Source organism: Pseudophryne corroboree, chromosome 11 (assembly GCF_028390025.1).
Source record: "Pseudophryne corroboree isolate aPseCor3 chromosome 11, aPseCor3.hap2, whole genome shotgun sequence".
In the NCBI taxonomy this organism is placed as follows: Eukaryota; Metazoa; Chordata; class Amphibia; order Anura; family Myobatrachidae; genus Pseudophryne; species Pseudophryne corroboree.
This window is the reverse complement of record NC_086454.1, coordinates 261,072,318-261,094,327: the sequence shown is the minus strand read 5'-3', so window position 1 is coordinate 261,094,327 and position 22,010 is coordinate 261,072,318. Positions and strand designations below refer to the sequence as shown.

At 45.9% G+C, this 22,010-nt stretch overlaps 1 protein-coding gene across 1 annotated transcript in view; it reads left to right on the top strand.

Moving 5' to 3' along the window:
* Positions 1-6,427: 6,427 nt before the first annotated feature.
* LOC134970146 (inactive hydroxysteroid dehydrogenase-like protein 1) overlaps positions 6,428-22,010 on the top strand; it is a 106,577-nt gene continuing 90,994 nt past the window's right edge. The window contains exon 1 of the mRNA XM_063946190.1: positions 6,428-6,671. Within this exon, the coding sequence (XP_063802260.1) occupies positions 6,446-6,671 (226 nt within the window). The 5' untranslated portion in view covers positions 6,428-6,445. The remainder of the gene's footprint in view (positions 6,672-22,010) is intronic.

Below are 22,010 nucleotides of genomic sequence, written 5' to 3'. Positions count from 1 at the left end.
GGTTTCTGGCCCGGAGAGGGCATATAATCTCCCCTTAGGTAAAGTGGCCCCGGGAACTAAATCTATAGTGCAGTCATAGGACCGATGGGGAGGCAGAACGTCCGCATTACCCTTGGAGAACACATCAGCAAAATCCTGATATTCCAGGGGAATAAGTTCTGGGGTAACTGCCGCAACCCGGACAGGATGGGAAATACACTCCTTAACACAAAAAGGACCCCATTGGGAAATCTCCCCAGACCGCCAATCTATGGTGGGATTATGAAAGGCAAGCCAGGGGTGACCCAAAACTACTGGAACTGCCGGACAATGTGTAAGGTAAAATTCTATTTCTTCTGAATGTAGGTCCCCCACTGTCAGCAATACTGGAGGTGTGCGGTAAATAATAACCTCATTGGAAAGCGGACCCCCATCCAAGCCGTGCATGGTGATACGTCTATCTAAGGGTATAAGTGGAACGCCTAAAGCCTTAGCCCAAGCTAAATCCATAAAATTTCCTGCAGCTCCACTGTCGACGAAGGCCGACACCAACGAACTGAGGCTGCCAAAGGAAATCTTTACCGGAACTAATAGAGAATTATTAGAGGAGATTAACTGCAGACCCAAGTGAACCCCCTCACAATTCACTTGGTCAGAGCATTTCCCGGCTTGTTCAGGCAGTTACGTGCGATATGTCCCTTACCACCACAATACAAACAAAGACCAGAACTTAACCTTCTGGTTCTTTCCTCTGGGGACAGCCGGGAGAGACCCATTTGCATGGGCTCCTCGACGTCCTCAGGAAAAGTATATACACATGGATTAGGCCTAAAAGTTGTTCCTTTTTCAGCCCTCCGCTCTCGGAGACGACGATCAATTTTAATAGCGAGCTCCATGAGTTTGTCTAGAGTCTCAGGAGCGGGGTACTGAAGGAGACTGTCTTTAATCACTTCTGACAGTCCGAGGCGAAATTGACTGCGCAGGGCCGGGTCATTCCAGCCACAGTCGTTCGACCAACGGCGAAATTCGGTACAATACACCTCTGCTGGATTTTTTCCTTGCTTAAGGGCACGCAGGTGACTCTCAGCTGATGCTTCTCTATCTGGGTCGTCATATAAGAGGCCTAAGGATTTAAAAAAGGCGTCTACTGATAACAAAGCAGCATCATCCGCTCTTAGCCCAAACGCCCAGGTCTGTGGATCACCCTGAAGTAGAGACATCACAATCCCGACCCGCTGAGACTCAGTACCAGAGGAACGGGGCCTTAAACGAAAATAGAGCTTACAAGCTTCCTTAAAATTAAAAAAATCCTTTCGGTTACCCGAAAAACGGTCAGGTAAATGCATCTTTGGTTCTGGAACCATACTCGGGGAGGCTCGCAAAAGATCTTCCTGCGATCTCACCCGAAGAGTAAGGTCCTGAACCATCTGAGTTAATTCCTGTATTTGATTAACCAAAAGCTGACTGGGGTTTGGCCCAAAACCTGCCGGATTCATGAGGCCGAATTTCTAGGCCCACCAATACAACGGAAAAAATTAACCCCCTTTTTTTTTTTATGTGGGCCGGTGATAATGTTACGATCCTGATGCTCAGGACAGGGGAGATCTTATGTAGTGAGTCCTGAGCACCAAGACGGAATGCTGGGATTGGGAAATGGGAAGGAAATAGCCCCTAGCACCCTACCTCCGTTGTCTTACCCGTGTTATCAATTCACGCCTGAACGACTATGATTTCTTGGGCCCATGGCAGCCGCGTTTGAAGGGCGGATTAGGTCTGCCCAACTCCGATGCCCCCTCAGGTCTTAAAGAGAGACAAGGCGTGAACTGAGACAGGGTAATAACAAGGGGATCTCTAACTGAAACAACCACGCTAGGGGCTATAAACTACCTAAAAACTAAACGTATGTGCGGCACGCCGCCAAAGGAAAAAGAACTACAAAGAAACCACTGTCCACTCCCCTACACGGCACCGCCGAGTTCCGGGGAGGACAGTGAAAGCGGAAACCTCCGCAAATGCACCAATTCACAGTAAAGTAAACACTAAGCGGCATAGGCCGCAACACGCGGCAGAAGCCGCTACTCACGAAACCGGGCGAGAACCCCAGATGACAAACAGGTTCGCAAGGACTAGAAGGATTCCCAGGACCGGCTTCGGACCTCCAAAGTACCAAAGGGCAGGGAGCAAGATCCACCAAACACGGCTAACAGGAACAGAGTTCTGCAAGGCAGGAACAGCATACAAGAAGCTATCACCGGCGGGGCTGCAGTGTGCTGGCTCACATAAAAAGGCCCTGCTGGCCAATAACAGGAGGGCCAGCAGGACCAGCCCCCAGACCCTAATTACTAGTTGCTGTGCAGCTGCCCTGCTGCACGAGCAACCTAATTAACTATTCTTAGCAACGGGAAACGCGGTCCACCTGTGGCGTCCCCGTTGCTATGCACCTGGCGGCCCTGCACGCACGGCGTCCTGCGTTGCCAGGGACCCGGCGGCTATCGTGCGCATGGCGTCCTGGCGTTGCTAGGCGCCGTGCGGGGACAGGGAAGGAGAGAGGCGCGGCGGCCGTGACCGCTGCTCAGTCAGGGCACGGCCGAAGACCACCGCGCCTAACAGTATCTCTGTATTGGTGCAATTCAATGTTGCCGCAATTCCATCTACATGCATTGAAACCCCTCCCCCCCCCACACACACACACGCACATTGACCTTAGTCTACATAGCATGCCTGAAAGTGCAACTGAGATGCATGTGACTTGGTGCCACCTGTAGATGCCTGTGCTTGGCTATGGAGCATGCACAGTACTAATAATAGTTCTACGGTCCTAATAATAGATTTAACCATGCAACTGTATTACCTGCAACACCGTATCAGCTCCTAAGAGTCCCATTACCTTCAAACGCAATTTAAAATTAAAAAGTATTTTGGCACAAAGATTTTGTAGCGATTTCTAATTGGTGTGCTAATCAGTACTCCTTCCAGGGCCGCCATCAGGGGGGTGCTGGGGGCACAGCTGTCCCGGACCCAGCCTCTCTGACAGAGAGAGGAGGGCCCGGGATGCTCATGCAGCCACCTGCCCGCCCCCCGCAGTCCCGCTGTTCCACGGTTGCCCCCGCTGTTCTGCCGCTGTTCTCCGACCCTCCAGCAGCTCTGTATTGAAAATTTCCCTCCCAAAATGGCCGCCGCCACAAAGGAGACAGTTATTCAAGATCATGAGGAGCCCTCTAGTATCTTGAATAACTGTCTCCTCTGAGGCGGCGGCCATTTTGGGAGGGACATTTTCAATACATCTGCAGGAGGACGGAGGAGAGCAGCAGAACAGCGAGGATGGAGGTGGGCAGGCAGCGGCATCAGCATCCCGGGCCTTCCCGAGAGTGGCACATGTATGTATGCATGCATGCATGTGTGTGTATATAACACACACACGTTAACTGGTGCAATTCTAAAGCTGACTCCTCTACAGTGGGGGGCGGGGGGGTGGGGACACTGCCTATTTTGTCAGTCCCGGGCCCCACAATTTCTGATGGCAGCCCTGACTCCTTCTATATATTATTGGCTCAGTGGTTGCTACGGATGTGGCAAAACATAATGCAATACCTTTAAGTATATTGTGAATAAGGTTTAAGAATAATTAGTAAACAAACTTAACATCTACTCAGGGTTGGACTGGTCCACAGTGGTACAGGGGAAACATCAGTGGCCCACATCCTCCTCTAGGGATAAGGTTCCAGACTGTGCTCTTAAACTATACATATACATATTCAGAGGCATCAGCAGGTGTGGTGACACCCAGTGCGCACCCTGATATCCCGGGGCGTTCGCAGTAAAAAATAGGGTGTGGCCTTATAGACAGGGGGCATGGCCTCGCTGGGATCCAGAATCTTCACTCTGGGGGCATGCCCAGCATCTCCAGAGATGCTGGGCTGCCCCGGAGACAGTCTCCATGTGCAGCCAGCTCCTTTTCTATGACAGGAGCCAGGTGCTGTAGGAGACTTTCACACTGCAGCACATGGCTCCTGTCACTTTGGAGGAGCTGACATTTGGTGTCACCCCCCTCCAGGTGTCACACCCAGGTGCGGGCCGCACCCTCGCGCCCGCCTAGTGATACCACTGTACATATGTCACTGTACAGGACTATGGGCCCAGTTCATGCACGTTCTAATGGTTAGGCAAACCAGTTTGGTGGCTGGCCACACTCCCTTCTGGAGACTGACCACACCCGTAAACATGGTCTGGCTGCTTTTGCATGTAGCCCACAACTGTTAGACAACTTTATTTTTACACTACAATTAAGATTTCACACCCCACTTAAATCTATCTCTCTGCATGTGGTACATCTGCCCCACCTGCAGTGCAACATGGTTTTGCCCAGTTGCTTGCTTTTTTGCTTTACTTACAAACATGAATCAGGAATCATTGTCCCCTGTACTGTATCAGCTTTGCACTGATGTGATACACAGTTCTCTGTGCATGGCCCCAGTGGCGCTGAGAGAGGGGGGAAGAGGGTACATATTACCTGGGCCCAAGGTCCCGCCCCCTCCTCCTTACCTGGAAGGAGCAGCTGCAGCTGTTCCTCTCAGCACAACACACGCTGCTGTGTGCTGGGCTGCAGTGTGGCCAGGAAAGTGCTTAAAATGAAAATTAAAATTCTGTATTTTTTTCTAAGGGTGCATGGCCACGCCTCCTGTGATTAGGATGTGCCCACTGAAAAGTACCTGGGCCCAGCCAGGCTCTCTACTGCCCTGAATGGCCCAGTTGATATATCAGTAATTCTAGGCAATTGATATGTCACATATTCAAGAGTATATGGTATTATCTTTATTAGTTTTTACTTTTTGGCTGATAGGAGAGTGTTGAGTAGAATAAATTAAAGGATTTAAATATTTAGGCAACCGTGATTGTGTAAATGCATGAGTTCTGGGCATGGAGGGTGTGTGTGTTGTTTTTTTTTTTTGTCTGAAATATCTCCTGTTTTCCCATCACCAGACCTCGCATCAGCCATCCCCATAGTTTGGGGGCATAAAAACTTGTGGGGTCCCCTATCAATTACTATATATAGATATAGATATATATGTATTCAAAAATAGAAGTGTTAATAGTTTTTTTTTTTTCCAATTAACAAAATGCAAAGTGAATGAACAGAAGAGAAATCTAAATCAAATCAATATTTGGTTGTGACCACCCTTTGCCTTCAAAACAGCATCAATTTTTCTAGGTACACTTGCACAGTTTTTAAAGGAACTCAGCAGGGGGGTTGTTCCAAACATCTTGGAGAACTAACCACTATCTTCTGTGTATGTAAACTTGCTCAAATCCTTCTGTCTCTTCATGTAATCCCAGACAGACTTGATGATGTTGAGATCAGGGCTCTGTGGGGGCCATATCATCACTTCCAGGACTCCTTGTTCTTCTTTACACTGAAGATAGTTCTAAATGATATTGGCTGTATATTTGGGGTCATTGTCCTGCTGCAGAATAAATTTTGGAGCCAATCAGACGCCTCCCTGATGGTATTGCCTCTGCTACGGTCTGGACACAGTCTAACAATATGATGACACATCTCATGATATTTGAATGCAGTGAAGCTCTGCGGCGGCTGCTGGGTACAGAACAGTTCAGCTGCCGAGGACAGGACTGGAGGCAGGGAAATGCTGTAATCTATGGTCCATGTTGCAATTGTGGAGACAGTGGCCCTCATTCCGAGTTGATCGCTCGCTAGCTGCTTTTAGCAGCAGTGCAAACGCTAAGTGCGAACGAAAGAGTAGCAGAATTGCTACTAAAAAATTTCCTGCCGTTTCTGAGTAGCTCCAGACCTACTCCTATCTTGCGATGACTGCAGTCTGTTCAGTTCCTGGTTTGACGTCACAAACACGCCCTGCGTTCGGCCAGCCACTCCCCCGTTTCTCCAGCCACTCCTGCGGTTTTGCCTGGCAAGCCTGCGTTTTTTAGCACACTCCCTGAAAACGCTGAGTTGCCGTCCAGAAACACCCACTTCCTGTCAATCATACTACGAACACTCGAGCGACTGAAAAACGTCGCTCGAGCTTGGGTAAAAGTACAAAGTTTTGTGTGAAAGTACCATGCGCATGCGCAGAATTGGTGATTTTTCACCTAATCGCTACGCTGCGAAATACAGCAGCGAGCGATCAACTCGGAATGAGGGCCAGTGTGTGGAGGCACCCGGAACGACCGCCCCTGTCTCTTCCCCATTAATCCAGCCCTGTGTGAAACGGAGTTTGACAGATATACAAAACTACGTAGACATCTTATACAGATGGTAAAACCTGATGTGGGCCTGATATGTGATAGATAATAGGCTATGGGCAGTTTTATCCATGTTTAATGAAACCTGACAGTGCTATACTTAAAGTAGATTACAATCACTACCAGCATCTTACTGAATCTTTGATCATTTCCACTAATACTATCCCATTTGTTGTCATTTTAGATGTCTATATGCAGTGCAAAGGAGATGGTGATTGCTGTAAGAAGTGCCTTTGCATCAATAATGCAGGAGGGGTCGCAGTATTACTACAATCACATGGAGATCCTGGCGATGGTGGGAACTAGCTACGCAGTTTGGATAATCCTGAAACTCCTGTGCGGGTGTTACAGCCTGGTTCAGCAGCAGATCTGCCAGTTTTTGTTTAGCAACACCAGCATTATAAGGCAATATGGAGAGTGGGCTGTAGTCACTGGTGAGTGGGATCTATATGTCAGATATAGAGTAGAATTATATTTTATTTGCTCCTGTGGATCTTATAACAGAGAACACTATAGATATTTTATCCTGTGTGGGTGTTATAGTTTGGTGCAGCAGCAAATCTATCCTTGTCTCTTGACGAACACCCAGTATTATAAGACCACTATGGCATATGCTGGGTCACCTCAGCGTGCCACTCGTGTGTATAAGGGGCTCTACCTGGCATAATGTGTGTAATGGGTTCTACCTGTCATAATGTGTGTAAGGGGCTCTACCTGGCGTACAGTAATTTGTGTAAGAGGCTCTACCTCGCATAATGTGTATAAGGCGCTCTACCTGCCGTAATTTATGTAAGGGGCTCTACTTGGCATAACGTGTATAAGGGACTCTACCTTGCATAAATTGTGTAAGGGGCTCTACCTGGCATATCGTGTATAAGGGGTACTACTGTGTGGTATAATGTGAATAACAGACATTACATTACTGTGTGGTGTAATGTGAATTGGTACTATTCTGTGGTCACTCCCCTTCCCCATGAAGCCACGCTCTTATGTCTAGTTAATGTCTAAAAATGTTTAAAATGTCTAGTTATGGACTTCCGGTTCCGGCTCTGATGTGAGGCGACACAGCTCTCTCAGCTCTCCTGCCACCACAGCTACCGGGAGTCACCGAGCTGCCACACCACTGATTTCACCAGTGAATCCAGCCCACACCTGCAGGGGAACATCTATAGAGCCGCATGGACAGATTTTTGTCAGTGTCCATGCCTTCCAAGCTGCAGCGCTCGCGCTGTGAGAAGCGCTCCCAGGGAGACAAGATGGCTGCCGATGTTACAAAGGTGGGAGCACATGCTGCCAGCAACACCCATCCTCTGTCCCAGTCTATTTCAGGGATGTTAGACTCTGGTGATCGGTCCGTGGGGACCCGTTCACCTATGCAGATGTAGTCAGGGCTGCCATGGGGCCCATTATGGACATAAACACTGCTAAACTCCAGCAGGGAGTTTCTGATGTGAAATCCCAACTTAAACAATTCTCCAAGAAAGTTGTTGTCATGGAACAACGCTTGGGAGAGACTTTTCAAGATGTGTCTGACCTTATACTAAAACATGATGCATTACAGAAGTCACACAGTTATTGACTAAAGTAGAAGATTTAGGGGTCTATTTACTAAGCCTTGAATGGAGATAAAGTCGCTGGAGATAAAGTACCAGCCAATCGGCGCCTGCCTTGTTACAGGCTGTGTTTGAAAAATGACAGGAGCCGATTGGCTGGTACTTTATCTCCAGCAATTTTATCTCCATCCAAGGCTTAGTAAATAGACCCCTTAGAGAACAGATCTAGGAGATGTAATCTACTCATTGTAGGGCTCCCTGAAACACTTAAGGGCCCTGCTTTATTCACATTTTTGCAAACCTCTCTCCCAGAACTGTTGAATATACAGGAGGCATGCTCTGGTATAATTGTTAACAGGGCTCATAGACTGGGCCCTGTACTCCCGCATTCAGATAGAAAGCCCCGGGTGGTGATTTTCAAGTGCCTCAGTTTTGTACATAAGGAAGCTATATGGTCCGCTTCATGCCGGCACAGAGATATATGATGGGATGGTGCGAGAATTTTCATTTTTCAAGACTATTTCTCAGAGGTAACACGTGCCAGGAAAGAATTCTCTCCCCTTTGTACCCAGCTTGTGAAGGAAAAGAAAAAGTTTGCCCTCTTGTTCCCAGCGATATTACGTCTTTTTGACGGCACCTCCTACCATGATTTCACTACAGTAGATGATGCAGTAGGTTACTTGCGTGAGATTTCATCTGCTGCGGAGGGCTCTCCTCGTTCATCTCAAGCTGATGATGAGGATGAGTGAGATCATTTTGACTTATTTTTGTTGCTACAGTATATTGACTTTCCTTAGCTGACGACACTCCCTGTATTGCTAATACAATGACCTTGCAGATTGATCATTTTTTGACTGCATGATAAACTGACACTTGTATGTTTTACATTTGAGTGTTTTTCTCCTTCTTTATGCCCATTTCCAGTACTTTTTATGCTATTGCTCCGCTAATATGGTCGACCTTTGGAATCGGCCCCAGTTTTCCTCATAATTCTCCATAATGTTTATCAGAATTATATTATGCTGTTTTTCGACAATATTGTGCCTTTTTCACATTTAGGCTCGGTGTGATTTTCTCCAATTGCTTTTGTACTCTGTTAATAATATGTATTTCTTCAGGTAGCTGTGGGCTGCTGAAAGTAAGTGACCATTGATATTTTAGTTTTAGTGACCCTCTACCTTTTTGTTTAGGGTCTGGATATATTACTGGTTGTCCTGTTTTCATTTTTTCCGTGGTTTGGATCCTCTTGAGGATACCAACACTCACAATTTTTGTTGTTCTCTTTCTGCTGTTGTATCTATTTCTCTCAACCCCTCTTTACTTTCCCTCGTGTGTCTTGTCATGTTTCATGTGCTGACTGGCTTCAGTCTATGCAATTGCCAGTGACTTCTGTGATTATACGCTCATTTCTGTTTTTTTTAGTGATGAGCGCCGGAAATTTTTCGGGTTTTGGTTTTGGGTTCGGTTCCGCGGCCGTGTTTTGGGTTCGAACGCGTTTTGGCAAAACCTCACCGAATTTTTTTTGTCGGATTCGGGTGTGCTTTGGATTCGGGTGTTTTTTTCAAAAAACCCTCAAAAACAGCTTAAATCATAGAATTTGGGGGTCATTTTGATCCCAAAGTATTATTAACCTCAATAACCATAATTTCCACTCATTTTCAGTCTATTCTGAACACCTCACACCTCACAATATTATTTTTAGTCCTAAAATTTGCACCGAGGTCGCTGGATGGCTAAGCTAAGCGACCCAAGTGGCCGACACAAACACCTGGCCCATCTAGGAGTGGCACTGCAGTGTCACGCAGGCTGGCCCTTCAAAAAACTACTCCCCAAACAGCACATGACGCAAAGAAAAAAAGAGGCGCAATGAGGTAGCTGTGTGAGTAAGCTAAGCGACCATAGTGGCTGACACAAACACCTGGCCCATCTAGGAGTGGCACTGCAGTGTCACGCAGGCTGGCCCTTCAAAAAACTACTCCCCAAACAGCACATGACGCAAAGAAAAAAAGAGTCGCAATGAGGTAGCTGTGTGAGTAAGCTAAGCGACCCTAGTGGCCGACACAAACACCTGGCCCATCTAGGAGTGGCACTGCAGTGTCACGCAGGCTGGCCCTTCAAAAAACTACTCCCCAAACAGCACATGACGCAAAGAAAAAAAGAGGCGCAATGAGGTAGCTGTGTGAGTAAGCTAAGCGACCCAAGTGGCCGACACAAACACCTGGCCCATCTAGGAGTGGCACTGCAGTGTCACGCAGGCTGGCCCTTCAAAAAACTACTCCCCAAACAGCACATGATGCAAAGAAAAAAAGAGGCGCAATGAGGTAGCTGTGTGAGTAAGCTAAGCGACCCTAGTGGCCGACACAAACACCTGGCCCATCTAGGAGTGGCACTGCAGTGTCACGCAGGCTGGCCCTTCAAAAAACTACTCCCCAAACAGCACATGACGCAAAGAAAAAAAGAGGCGCAATGAGGTAGCTGTGTGAGTAAGCTAAGCGACCCAAGTGGCCGACACAAACACCTGGCCCATCTAGGAGTGGCACTGCAGTGTCACGCAGGCTGGCCCTTCAAAAAACTACTCCCCAAACAGCACATGACGCAAAGAAAAATTAAAGAAAAAAGAGGTGCAAGATGGAATTGTCCTTGGGCCCTCCCACCCACCCTTATGTTGTATAAACAGGACATGCATACTTTAACCAACCCATCATTTCAGTGACAGGGTCTGCCACACGACTGTGACTGAAATGACGGGTTGGTTTGGACCCCCACCAAAAAAGAAGCAATTAATCTCTCCTTGCACAAACTGGCTCTACAGAGGCAAGATGTCCACCTCATCATCATCCTCCGATATATCACCGTGTACATCCCCCTCCTCACAGATTATCAATTCGTCCCCACTGGAATCCACCATCTCAGCTCACTGTGTACTTTGTGGAGGCAATTGCTGCTGGTCAATGTCTCCACGGAGGAATTGATTATAATTCATTTTAATGAACATCATCTTCTCCACATTTTCTGGATGTAACCTCGCACGCCGATTGCTGACAAGGTGAGCGGCGGCACTAAACACTCTTTCGGAGTACACACTTGTGGGAGGGCAACTTAGGTAGAATAAAGCCAGTTTGTGCAAGGGCCTCCAAATTGCCTCTTTTTCCTGCCAGTATAAGTACGGACTGTCTGACGTGCCTACTTGGATGCGGTCACTCATATAATCCTCCACCATTCTTTCAATGGGGAGAGAATCATATGCAGTGACAGTAGACGACATGTCCGTAATCGTTGTCAGGTCCTTCAGTCCGGACCAGATGTCAGCATCAGCAGTCGCTCCAGACTGCCCTGCATCAGCAGTCGCTCCAGACTGCCCTGCATCACCGCCAGCGGGTGGGCTCGGAATTCTGAGCCTTTTCCTCGCACCTCCAGTTGCGGGAGAATGTGAAGGAGGAGATGTTGACAGGTCGCGTTCCGCTTGACTTGACAATTTTGTCACCAGCAGTTCTTTGAACCCCAGCAGACTTGTGTCTGCCGGAAAGAGAGATCCAAGGTAGGTTTTAAATCTAGGATCGAGCACGGTGGCCAAAATGTAGTGCTCTGATTTCAACAGATTGACCACCCGTGAATCCTTGTTAAGCGAATTAAGGGCTCCATCCACAAGTCCCACATGCCTAGCGGAATCGCTCTGTGTTAGCTCCTCCTTCAATGTCTCCAGCTTCTTCTGCAAAAGCCTGATGAGGGGAATGACCTGACTCTGGCAGTGTCTGAACTGACTTCACGTGTGGCAAGTTCAAAAGGTTGCAGAACCTTGCACAACGTTGAAATCATTCTCCACTGCGCTTGAGACAGGTGCATTCCACCTCCTATATCGTGCTCAGTTGTATAGGCTGGAATGGCCTTTTGCTGCTCCTCCAACCTCTGAAGCATATAGAGGGTTGAATTCCACCTCGTTACCACTTCTTGCTTCAGATGATGGCAGGGCAGGTTCAGGCGTTTTTGGTGGTGCTCCAGTCTTCTGTACGTGGTGCCTGTACGCCGAAAGTGTCCCACAATTCTTCTGGCCACCGACAGCATCTCTTGCACGCCCCTCTCGTTTTTTAAATAATTCTGCACCACCAAATTCAAGGTATGTGCAAAACATGGGACGTGCTGGAATTTGCCCATATTTAATGCACACACAATATTGCTGGCGTTGTCCGATGCCACAAATCCACAGGAGAGTCCAATTGGGGTAAGCCATTCTGCGATGATCTTCCTCAGTTGCCGTAAGAGGTTTTTAGCTGTGTGCGTATTCTGGAAAGCGGTGATACAAAGCGTAGCCTGCCTAGGAAAGAGTTGGCGTTTGCGAGATGCTGCTACTGGTGCCGCCGCTGCTGTTCTTGCGGCGGGAGTCCATACATCTACCCAGTGGGCTGTCACAGTCATATAGTCCTGAGCCTGCCCTGCTCCACTTGTCCACATGTCCGTGGTTAAGTGGACATTGGGTACAACTGCATTTTTTAGGACACTGGTGAGTCTTTTTCTGAGGTCTGTTTACATTTTCGGTATCGCCTGCCTAGAGAAATGGAACCTAGATGGTATTTGGTACCGGGGACACAGTACCTCCAACAAGTCTCTAGTTACCTCTGCAGTAATGATGGACGTTTCTCACCGCCCAGGATGCCAAGGCCTCAGTTATCCGCTTTGCAGCAGGATGACTGCTGTGATATTTCATCTTCCTCGCAAAGGACTGTTGGACAGTCAATTGCTTGGTGGAAGTAGTAAAAGTGGTCTTACGAGTACGACTTCCCCTCTGGGATGACCATCGACTCCCAGCAGCAACAACAGCAGTGCCAGCAGCAGTAGGCGTTACACGCAAGGATGCATCGGAGGAATCCCAGGCAGGAGAGGACTCGTCAGAATTGCCAGTGACATGGCCTGCAGGACTATTGGCATTCCTGGGGAAGGAGGAAATTGACACTGAGGGAGTTGGTGGGGTGGTTTGCGTGAGCTTGGTTACAAGAGGAAGGGATTTACTGGTCAGTGGACTGCTTCCGCTGTCGCCCAAAGTTTTTGAACTTGTCACTGACTTATGATGAATGCGCTGCAGGTGACGTATAAGGGAGGATGTTCCGAGGTGGTTAACGTCCTTACCCCTACTTATTACAGCTTGACAAAGGCAACACACGGCTTGACAAATGTTGTCCGCATTTCTGTTGAAATACTTCCACACCGAAGAGCTGATTTTTTTGGTATTTTCACCAGGCATGTCAATGGCCCTATTCCTCCCATGGACAACAGGTGTCTCCCCGGGTGCCTGACTTAAACAAACCACCTCACCATCAGAATCCTCCTGGTCAATTTCCTCCCCAGCGCCAGCAACACCCATATCCTCCTCATCCTGGTGTTTTGGATTTTACATGCTCTGTACTATGACATTGGGCATCGGCCTTGGCAGACGACGTTGCTGGCATTTCATCGTCTCGGCCATGACTAGTGGCAGCAGCTTCAGCACGAGGTGGAAGTCGATCTTGATCTTTCCCTATTTTTGGAACCTCAACATTTTTGTTCTCCATATTTTAATAGGCACAACTAAAAGGCACCTCAGGTAAACAATGGAGATGGATGGATACTAGTATACTTATGGATTGACGAGCGACTGCCGACACAGAGGTAGCTACAGCCGTGGACTACCGTACTGCATCTGCTGCTAATATAGACTGGATGATAATGATATAAAAAATATATATATATCACTACTGCAGCCGGACAGGTATATATTATATAATGACGGACCTGCTGGACACTGTCAGCTCAGCACTGCAGACTCCTAAAGTAAGCTGCTACTAGTAGTATCAAGAAGATAGAAAAAAAAAACACCACAGGTAGGTGGTATACAATTATGGATGGACTAGCGACTGCCGACACAGAGGTAGCTACAGCCGTGGACTACCGTACTGCGTCTGCTGCTAATATAGACTGGATGATAATGAGATATAAAATATATATATATATCACTACTGCAGCCGGACAGGTATATATTATATAATGACGGACCTGCTGGACACTGTCAGCTCAGCACTGCAGACTCCTAAAGTAAGCTACTAGTATCAAGAAGATAGAAAAAAAAACACCACAGGTAGGTGGTATACAATTATGGATGGACTAGCGACTGCCGACACAGAGGTAGCTACAGCCGTGGACTACCGTACTGCGTCTGCTGCTAATATAGACTGGATGATAATGAGATATAAAATATATATATATCACTACTGCAGCCGGACAGGTATATATTATATAATGACGGACCTGCTGGACACTGTCAGCTCAGCACTGCAGACTCCTAAAGTAAGCTACTAGTAGTATCAAGAAGATAGAAGAAAAAAAAAACACCACAGGTAGGTGGTATACAATTATGGATGGACTAGCGACTGCCGACACAGAGGTAGCTACAGCCGTGGACTACCGTACTGCGTCTGCTGCTAATATAGACTGGATGATAATGAGATATAAAATATATATATGTCACTACTGCAGCCGGACAGGTATATATTATATAATGACGGACCTGCTGGACACTGTCAGCTCAGCACTGCAGACTCCTAAAGTAAGCTACTAGTATCAAGAAGATAGAAAAAAAAAAAAAACACCACAGGTAGGTGGTATACAATTATGGATGGACGAGCGACTGCCGACACAGAGGTAGCTACAGCCGTGGACTACCGTACTGCGTCTGCTGCTAATATAGACTGGATGATAATGATATAAAATATATATATATATATCACTACTGCAGCCGGACAGGTATATATTATATAATGACGGACCTGCTGGACACTGTCAGCTCAGCACTGCAGACTCCTAAAGTAAGCTACTAGTAGTATCAAGAAGATAGAAAAAAAAAACACCACAGGTAGGTGGTATACAATTATGGAAGGACTAGCGACTGCCGACACAGAGGTAGCTACAGCCGTGGACTACCGTACTGCGTCTGCTGCTAATATAGACTGGATGATAATGAGATATAAAATATATATATATCACTACTGCAGCCGGACAGGTATATATTATATAATGACGGACCTGCTGGACACTGTCAGCTCAGCACTGCAGACTCCTAAAGTAAGTTACTAGTATCAAGAAGATAGAAAAAAAAAAAAAACACCACGGGTAGGTGGTATACAATTATGGATGGACGAGCGACTGCCGACACAGAGGTAGCTACAGCCGTGGACTACCGTACTGCGTCTGCTGCAGTGCTAATATAGACTGGATGATAATGATATAAAAAATATATATATATCACTACTGCAGCCGGACAGGTATATATTATATAATGACGGACCTGCTGGACACTGTCAGCAGAATGCGTTTATAGAATAAAAACACCACACGACGAGTGTTTAACTTTTTCAGGCAGACAATCACAATATACTGGTGGTCAGTGGTCACTGGTCAGTCACACTGGCACTGGCAGTGGCACTCTGGCAGCAAAAGTGTGCACTGTTAAAATATGTACTCCTGCTATAACTGCTCCCCAGTCTCCCCCACAATTAAGCTGTGTGAGCAGTGAGCACTCAGCACAGTCAGATATACAGTATTACATAGATGATGCAGCACACTGAGGGCACACTGAGGCTGAGCACAGATATGGTATGTGACTGTGTCACACTGTGTATCGTTTTTTTTCAGGCAGAGAACGGATTAATTAAACTGGTGGTCACTGGTCACACTATCAGCAAGTAGTACTCCGTCCTAATATGCTCCCCAAAATTAGTAAATCAAGTGTCTCTACTCTCTACTACTCTCTAGTCTACTCTAAATGGAGAGGACGCCAGCCACGTCCTCTCCCTATCAATCTCAATGCACGTGTGAAAATGGCGGCGACGCGCGGCTCCTTATATAGAATCCGAGTCTCGTGATAGAATACGAGCCTCGCGAGAATCCGACAGCGGGATGATGACGTTCGGGCGCGCTCGGGTTAGCCGAGCAAGGCGGGAAGATCCGAGTCTGCCTCGGACCCGTGTAAAAAGCGTGAAGTTCGGGGGGGTTCGGTTTCCGAGAAACCGAACCCGCTCATCACTAGTTTTTTTATGCTTCTGTGCACTATTATAATGTTCCCAATGTTTAGTTGTTTCTATGACTAGCTTGAAGATTGAATCCCTCAATGTTGGGGTCTTTACTTCTCCGGCTAAGGGGGTCAATCCGAGTTGTTCGCTCGTTATTTTTTTTCGCTACAGAGCAACTAGTCGCAAACTGCGCATGCGCAATGTACGCAGCACGCCTGCGCCAAGTAAATTAGCACAAAAGTTTGGTATTTTACTCACGGCGTAATTAAGTTTTTTCATCGTTCTGCTGATCGGAGTGTGATTGACAGGAAGTGGGTGTTTCTGGGCGGAAACTAGCCATTTTCTGGGAGTGTGCAGAAAAACGCAGGTGTTTCAGGGGAAAAACGCGGGACTGTCTGGAGAAATGGGGGAGTGGCTGGGCGAATGCTGGGTGTGTTTGTGACGTCAAACCAGGAACGAAAAGAACTGAGCTGGTCGCAGTGGCAGAGTAAGTCTGGAGCTACTCAGAAACTGCGGGGTTATCGTTACGAGAAAATTAGCGAATCTTTCGTTCGCAATTCTGCTATGCTAAGATACACTCCCAGTAGGCGGAGGCTTAGCGTGTGCAATGCTGCTAAAAGCAGCTAGTGAGCGAACAACTCGGAATCACCCCCTAAGTGTAAGAAGGTGCTAATTTATCTTAACAGAATGCATTTAAATGTAGTTTTTCTGCAAAGTCTCATTTATTACCTCCAGAGATTTTGAAATTAAATTCTATGAAGTGGAAAGTCCTTATCTCTGCCCCATTTACATCCAAGGCTAGAGGTGTAGTTATTTTAGTCAATTATAATATTACTTCTGTTTTACACTCTTCCATAATTGATCCTCAGGGTTGCAATGCTATTGCTGATGTAACAATGGACTCCTCTAGGTTTGTGCTATGCAATATATATGCACCAAACGTATACTCCAAAGACTATTTTCTACATATAGTAGCACATTTACATTCTTTTGGTGATATTCCCATCATTTTATGGGGGGATTTTAACAGAGTTGCTGCTCCTCGTATTTATAAATCATCACTTACCCCTTCCACTTTGCAGCCGCCTAAAATCAGTATTAGTTATATCCTCTGTCATCTCCATTTAATTGACATTTAGAGGGCATCCCACCCCCTGAAGCGAGAGTTCACATGCTTGTCAGCTGTCCATGGCTCTCTCTCAAGAATAGATTATCTTTTATTGTCTTCTCATCTTTTTTCATGTGTTTTAGATTCTAATATTGAAACCATATGTATTTCAGATCATGCGTTATGTTGGGTAAAAATTGCTCTTAATGTGGATAGAGGTCCTTTTAGGTAGTGGAGGTTTCCCTTGCATTTGTCTCATTCATTGAAATTCAGGGATGCCTTGGATGCCTCCTGGATGTCATATAAACATAATAATCAGGACTGTGAGTTAACTTATTTATTACCAGTTATTTATATAGCGCACACATATTCCGCAGCACTTTACAGAGAATAATTGGCCATTCACATCAGTCCCTGCCCCAGTGGAGCTTACAATCTATATTCCCTACCACATGTTACCAGTGGAGTACCCCAGGGATCTGTACTCTGACCAGTTCTCTTTAATATCTTTGTTGGTGACATTGCAAATGGTATTGAAGGGAAAGTATGCCTTTTTGCAGATGATACAAAGATATGAAACAGGGTAGACACACCAGGAGGGGTAAAACAAATGATTGATGACATAGCTAGGCTCGAAAAATGGTCAAGAACGAGGCAACTACAGTTTAATGCTAAAAAAAAAGAAAAGCAAAATCATGCACTTGGGTCTCAAAAACTCAAAGGCTAAATATAGTATCAATTGTACTATAATGGAAACTACTGAGGAGGAAAGGGATTTAGGAGTCACTATTTCAAGTGACTTAAAGGCAGGAAAGCAATGCAACAAAGCAATGAGAAAGGCAAGTCAGATGCTTGGTTGCTTAGGGAGTTAATGCCACTGTATAGGTCATTGGTACGGCCTCATCTGGAATACTGTGTCCAGTTCTGGAGACCATATCTCCAGAAGGATAAATATACATTAGAGAGTGTACAAAGAAGGGCAATGAAAATGGTGCATGGCCTACATCACAAAACTTACCCAGAAGGGCTAAAAGATCTTAACATGTATAGTATGGAGGAGAGAAGGGAAAGGGGGGACATGATAGAAACTTTCATATATAAAAAAGGTTTAAACAAAGTTCAGGAGGGAAACATTCTTTAAAGGAAGAGAAGTATTAGAACTCGAGGGCATACACTGAAACTGGAGGGAGGCAGGTTCAGGGGAAATTTAAGGGAAAATTACTTCACAGAAAGGGTAGTGGATAAGTGGAATAGCCTCCCATCAGAGGTGGTAGAGGCTAAGACTGTAGAGCAATTTAAATATGTTTGGGATAGACATATGAATATCCTTTCAAAGAATTAAGGTTAAAAAAGGGTTGAGATTACCTAAAGGATATAAAAAAAGGGGCAGACTAGATGGGCCAAGTGGTTCTTATTTGCCATCAAATTCTATGTTTCTATATTTCTATGTACACACACACACACACACACACACACACACACACACACACACACACACACACACACACACACACACACACTCACACTAGAGTTTATTTTGTTGGGATCCAATTAACCTACCAGTATATTTTTGGATTGTGGGAGGAAGCCGGAGTACCCGGAGGAAACTCACGCAAATACGGGGAGAATATACAAACTCAGCACAGTTAGGGCCATGGTGGGAATCGAACCCATGACCTCATTGCTGTGAGGCAGTAATGCTAACCATTAACTTCTCCGATCTTATTCTGGCAGGCATCCAAACCAGTCCTGAGGGGTGAAAATATTGTTCTAAAAGGGGCAAGATGTTTAAAAATTCTTATATTGAAATACAGTCAACTCTCACTTCTGCTTATCAGTCCTACAAGGACTCCCCCACGCCTACAAACTGTGAACATTACTTAACGCAAAAATTAGTACTTGACTCCATGTTGGCTGAATCTCAGTCTAAATATTTTTTTTTAAATGTTTTCTTTACTGAAGCATGAACATATAGTGTGTTGTACAGTGATTTACATATATAGACATTGCAAGTATCATTTGAAACAAGCAACTGATCACATTTGGTTATCAAATATCTCAAACTGAGTAATACTTTTGATTACGTTTATAGTTGGTATGCATACACTTAAAATTAAGACAAAAGATTTATTTGTTTCTCGAACCCACGCCCCATGACCACCTACACCGGGTCATTGTCAATAATCGGAGGATCAAACGAACATACCCATGTCCCGTACCATAGGGTGTTTTTGAAGCAGTCCCTAAGTTGATTTTTAATTGTTGGAGATAAAGTGTCAATATTGCTTCCCATGTGTTAAAAAACTTTTCTGTGAATGTTTCTTTTTTTTGGGAGGCTTCCAACCAGTCCATTCTGAATATATAAAATAATTTTTCCCAAAAATTGGAGAATGGCGGTATGGAGGGTTGAATCCATAATTGCAGAATAGATTTCTTAGCAACTGCCGAGATTATTATTAGTAATTTTCTAAATTCTTGTGATACTTTTATACCACTCGGTATAAAACCGAATATGGCCCATTCTGGTGTTAGGGGTAAGTAGCTAAGTAAATGCTTAGTCACATAGCGCTATATTTGGTTCCGCTCTTGGGGACCCACATCTGGGACAAGCGTGAGTCGTTGCTAATCCCATTAAGAGTCTACGATGCGGGGTAAGATATGTTTTATGAAATATATTTAGAAAAAGTTCCACGTACGCTGCTGCAGGGACCAATTTAATAGATTGAGCCAAAGTTTTCAACAAAACTTTGTTAGTTAATGTTAGAAATTGTTCCCTCCACTGAGCCAGGCCTTTGGTAATTGTATCATATTGAAGTGTAGTGCGTAAAAGTGAATACTGTAGAGAGATGGCTTTATACGAGGAATTTACCTCCTTTAGTATTCCATGTAAAGGGTTGTCCCAGTCTGCTGGCGTTCATTTTTTAATTAGCGTCGCAACATAATATTGAACTTGTAGGAATGATACTGGGTAAGATTTTAAGATTGGGTACTTATCAACTGCCTTTGAATATAGCATAGGTTTTTTTAGTGGAGGGGTCAGTAAATTGACGCACACATAAAAGGACCGCGTGTGACCATAAAGTAAAGGGATGCCTTTCTTTTCAATTCTGAAAGCCAGAATTATTTAATAAGGGTAAAAAAAGCGATACACATGGATTCAAAAGATGTTTGTGCCTAAGAATGTGCCACAATTTTCTAATTGATATCAATAATGGGTTATTTTGAACCGTTAGGGATATTTCACTGTCATGTAAATGTATAAATGCAGTCAGAATAGTCCCCTCTAAAAAGGCAGATTCTATTGATACATTACTATATATGTTTGTATTGTGTTACCAATCTCTTAAATACCGTAAATGTGCCACATGACTGTATGTTGTGATATTGGGTAACGTCCCCCTTATTACACATTACGGCAGACAACGTCCCCCTTATTACACATTATGGCAGCCAGTCCCCCTTTTTACACATTACGGCAGACAGCGTCCCCTTTTTACACATTACAGCAGACAGCGTCCCCCTTTTAACACATTACGGCAGCCAGCATCCCCCTTTTTACACATTGCGGCAGACAATGTCCCCCTTATTACACATTACGGCAGCCAGTCCCCCTTTTTACACATTACGGCAGACAGCGTCCCCCTTATTACACATTACAGTAGCCAGTCCCCCTTTTTACACATTACGGCAGACAGCGTCCCCCTTATTACACATTACGGCAGACAGCGTCCCCCTTATTACACATTACGGCAGACAGCGTCCCCCTTATTACACATTATGGCAGCCAGTCCCCCTTTTTACACATTACGGCAGATAGCGTCCCCTTTTTACACATTACAGCAGACAGCGTCCCCCTTTTTACACATTATGCCAGCCAGCGTCCCCCTTTTTACACATTGCGGCAGACAGCGTCCCCCTTTTTACATATTGCAGCAGACAGCATCCCCCTTTTTACACAGTGTGGCAGATAGCGTCCCCATTTTTACACATTGCAGCAGACAGCGTCCCCCTTTTTACACATCATGGCAGCCAGCTCCCCCTTTTTACATATTGTGGCAGACAGAATAGAGATAGAGAGAGAAATAGAGAGAGAGAGAAATAGAGAGAGAGAGAGAGAGACTTACCATCTCTCCCCCTGGCAGTCAGGCTCCTCGTGCTGGCAGCTCCGGATACAGAGGAGAAGGAGGAGGAGGGAGGGGGACTGGAGCCACAGCAGCGCTAGGTACTTGGTAGTGGCGCCGCTGGAGCTGTCCCCTGTCCTTCCGCATTGGCTGCCTGGCGCTGTGAATGCTGGGATGAGGGAAGCACATCCCAGCATTCACAGCAGCGCCGGCCAGCCAATACGGAAGGAGAGGGGATAGCTGCAGCAGCGCTTACAACCAAGTACATAGCGCTGCTGCGGCTCCAGTCCCCCTCCCTCCTCCTACTTCTCCGCTGCCTCCGGCGCTGCTCTCTCCTCCAGCGCGGCGCACGGCACAGAACAGGCGCCCTCAGGGCAACTGCGCTGTGTGCCAGGCACACCTGGCACACAGGTAGTTACAGCTCTGCTTGTTAGTGTGAAGGGACGAAATGGCATGTGCTATCTCCTCTTCCATGATTGTGGCCTCTAATGTCTCTATTTGTTCCGAAGTGAGATGAGGGAGTCCTGCCTCATCCAGCAGTTTGGCCATGAGTCCACGGTCAGATGGAGAAGCTTGGTATAAGTAATTCATAATATGTCTTAAATACCCTAGCGATGTCATCAGATTTCAGGCAAAGGGTACTAGATACTGGATCTTGAATAGTCGCTATATGTTAGCGATGTTTGTATGTTTTGCTCATACTGGCCAGAAGAGTACCCTCCCTGTTACCCCATTGGAAATATTTCTGTTTGGTATAATCTAACTTTAACTGTGCTTATGTCAAAAGAAAACTGTCCGGTAGCTTCTTGGATTGGGTATATATGTTATACGTGACTTCATTTGGCGTAGAGATGCAATTTTCCATTGCTGTTCTCATTGTTTGTTGTAAGGTAGCCAATTGGGCCTTAATCTCCCTATTTTGTGCTGTCATGTAAGATAGGATATGACTCCTCAT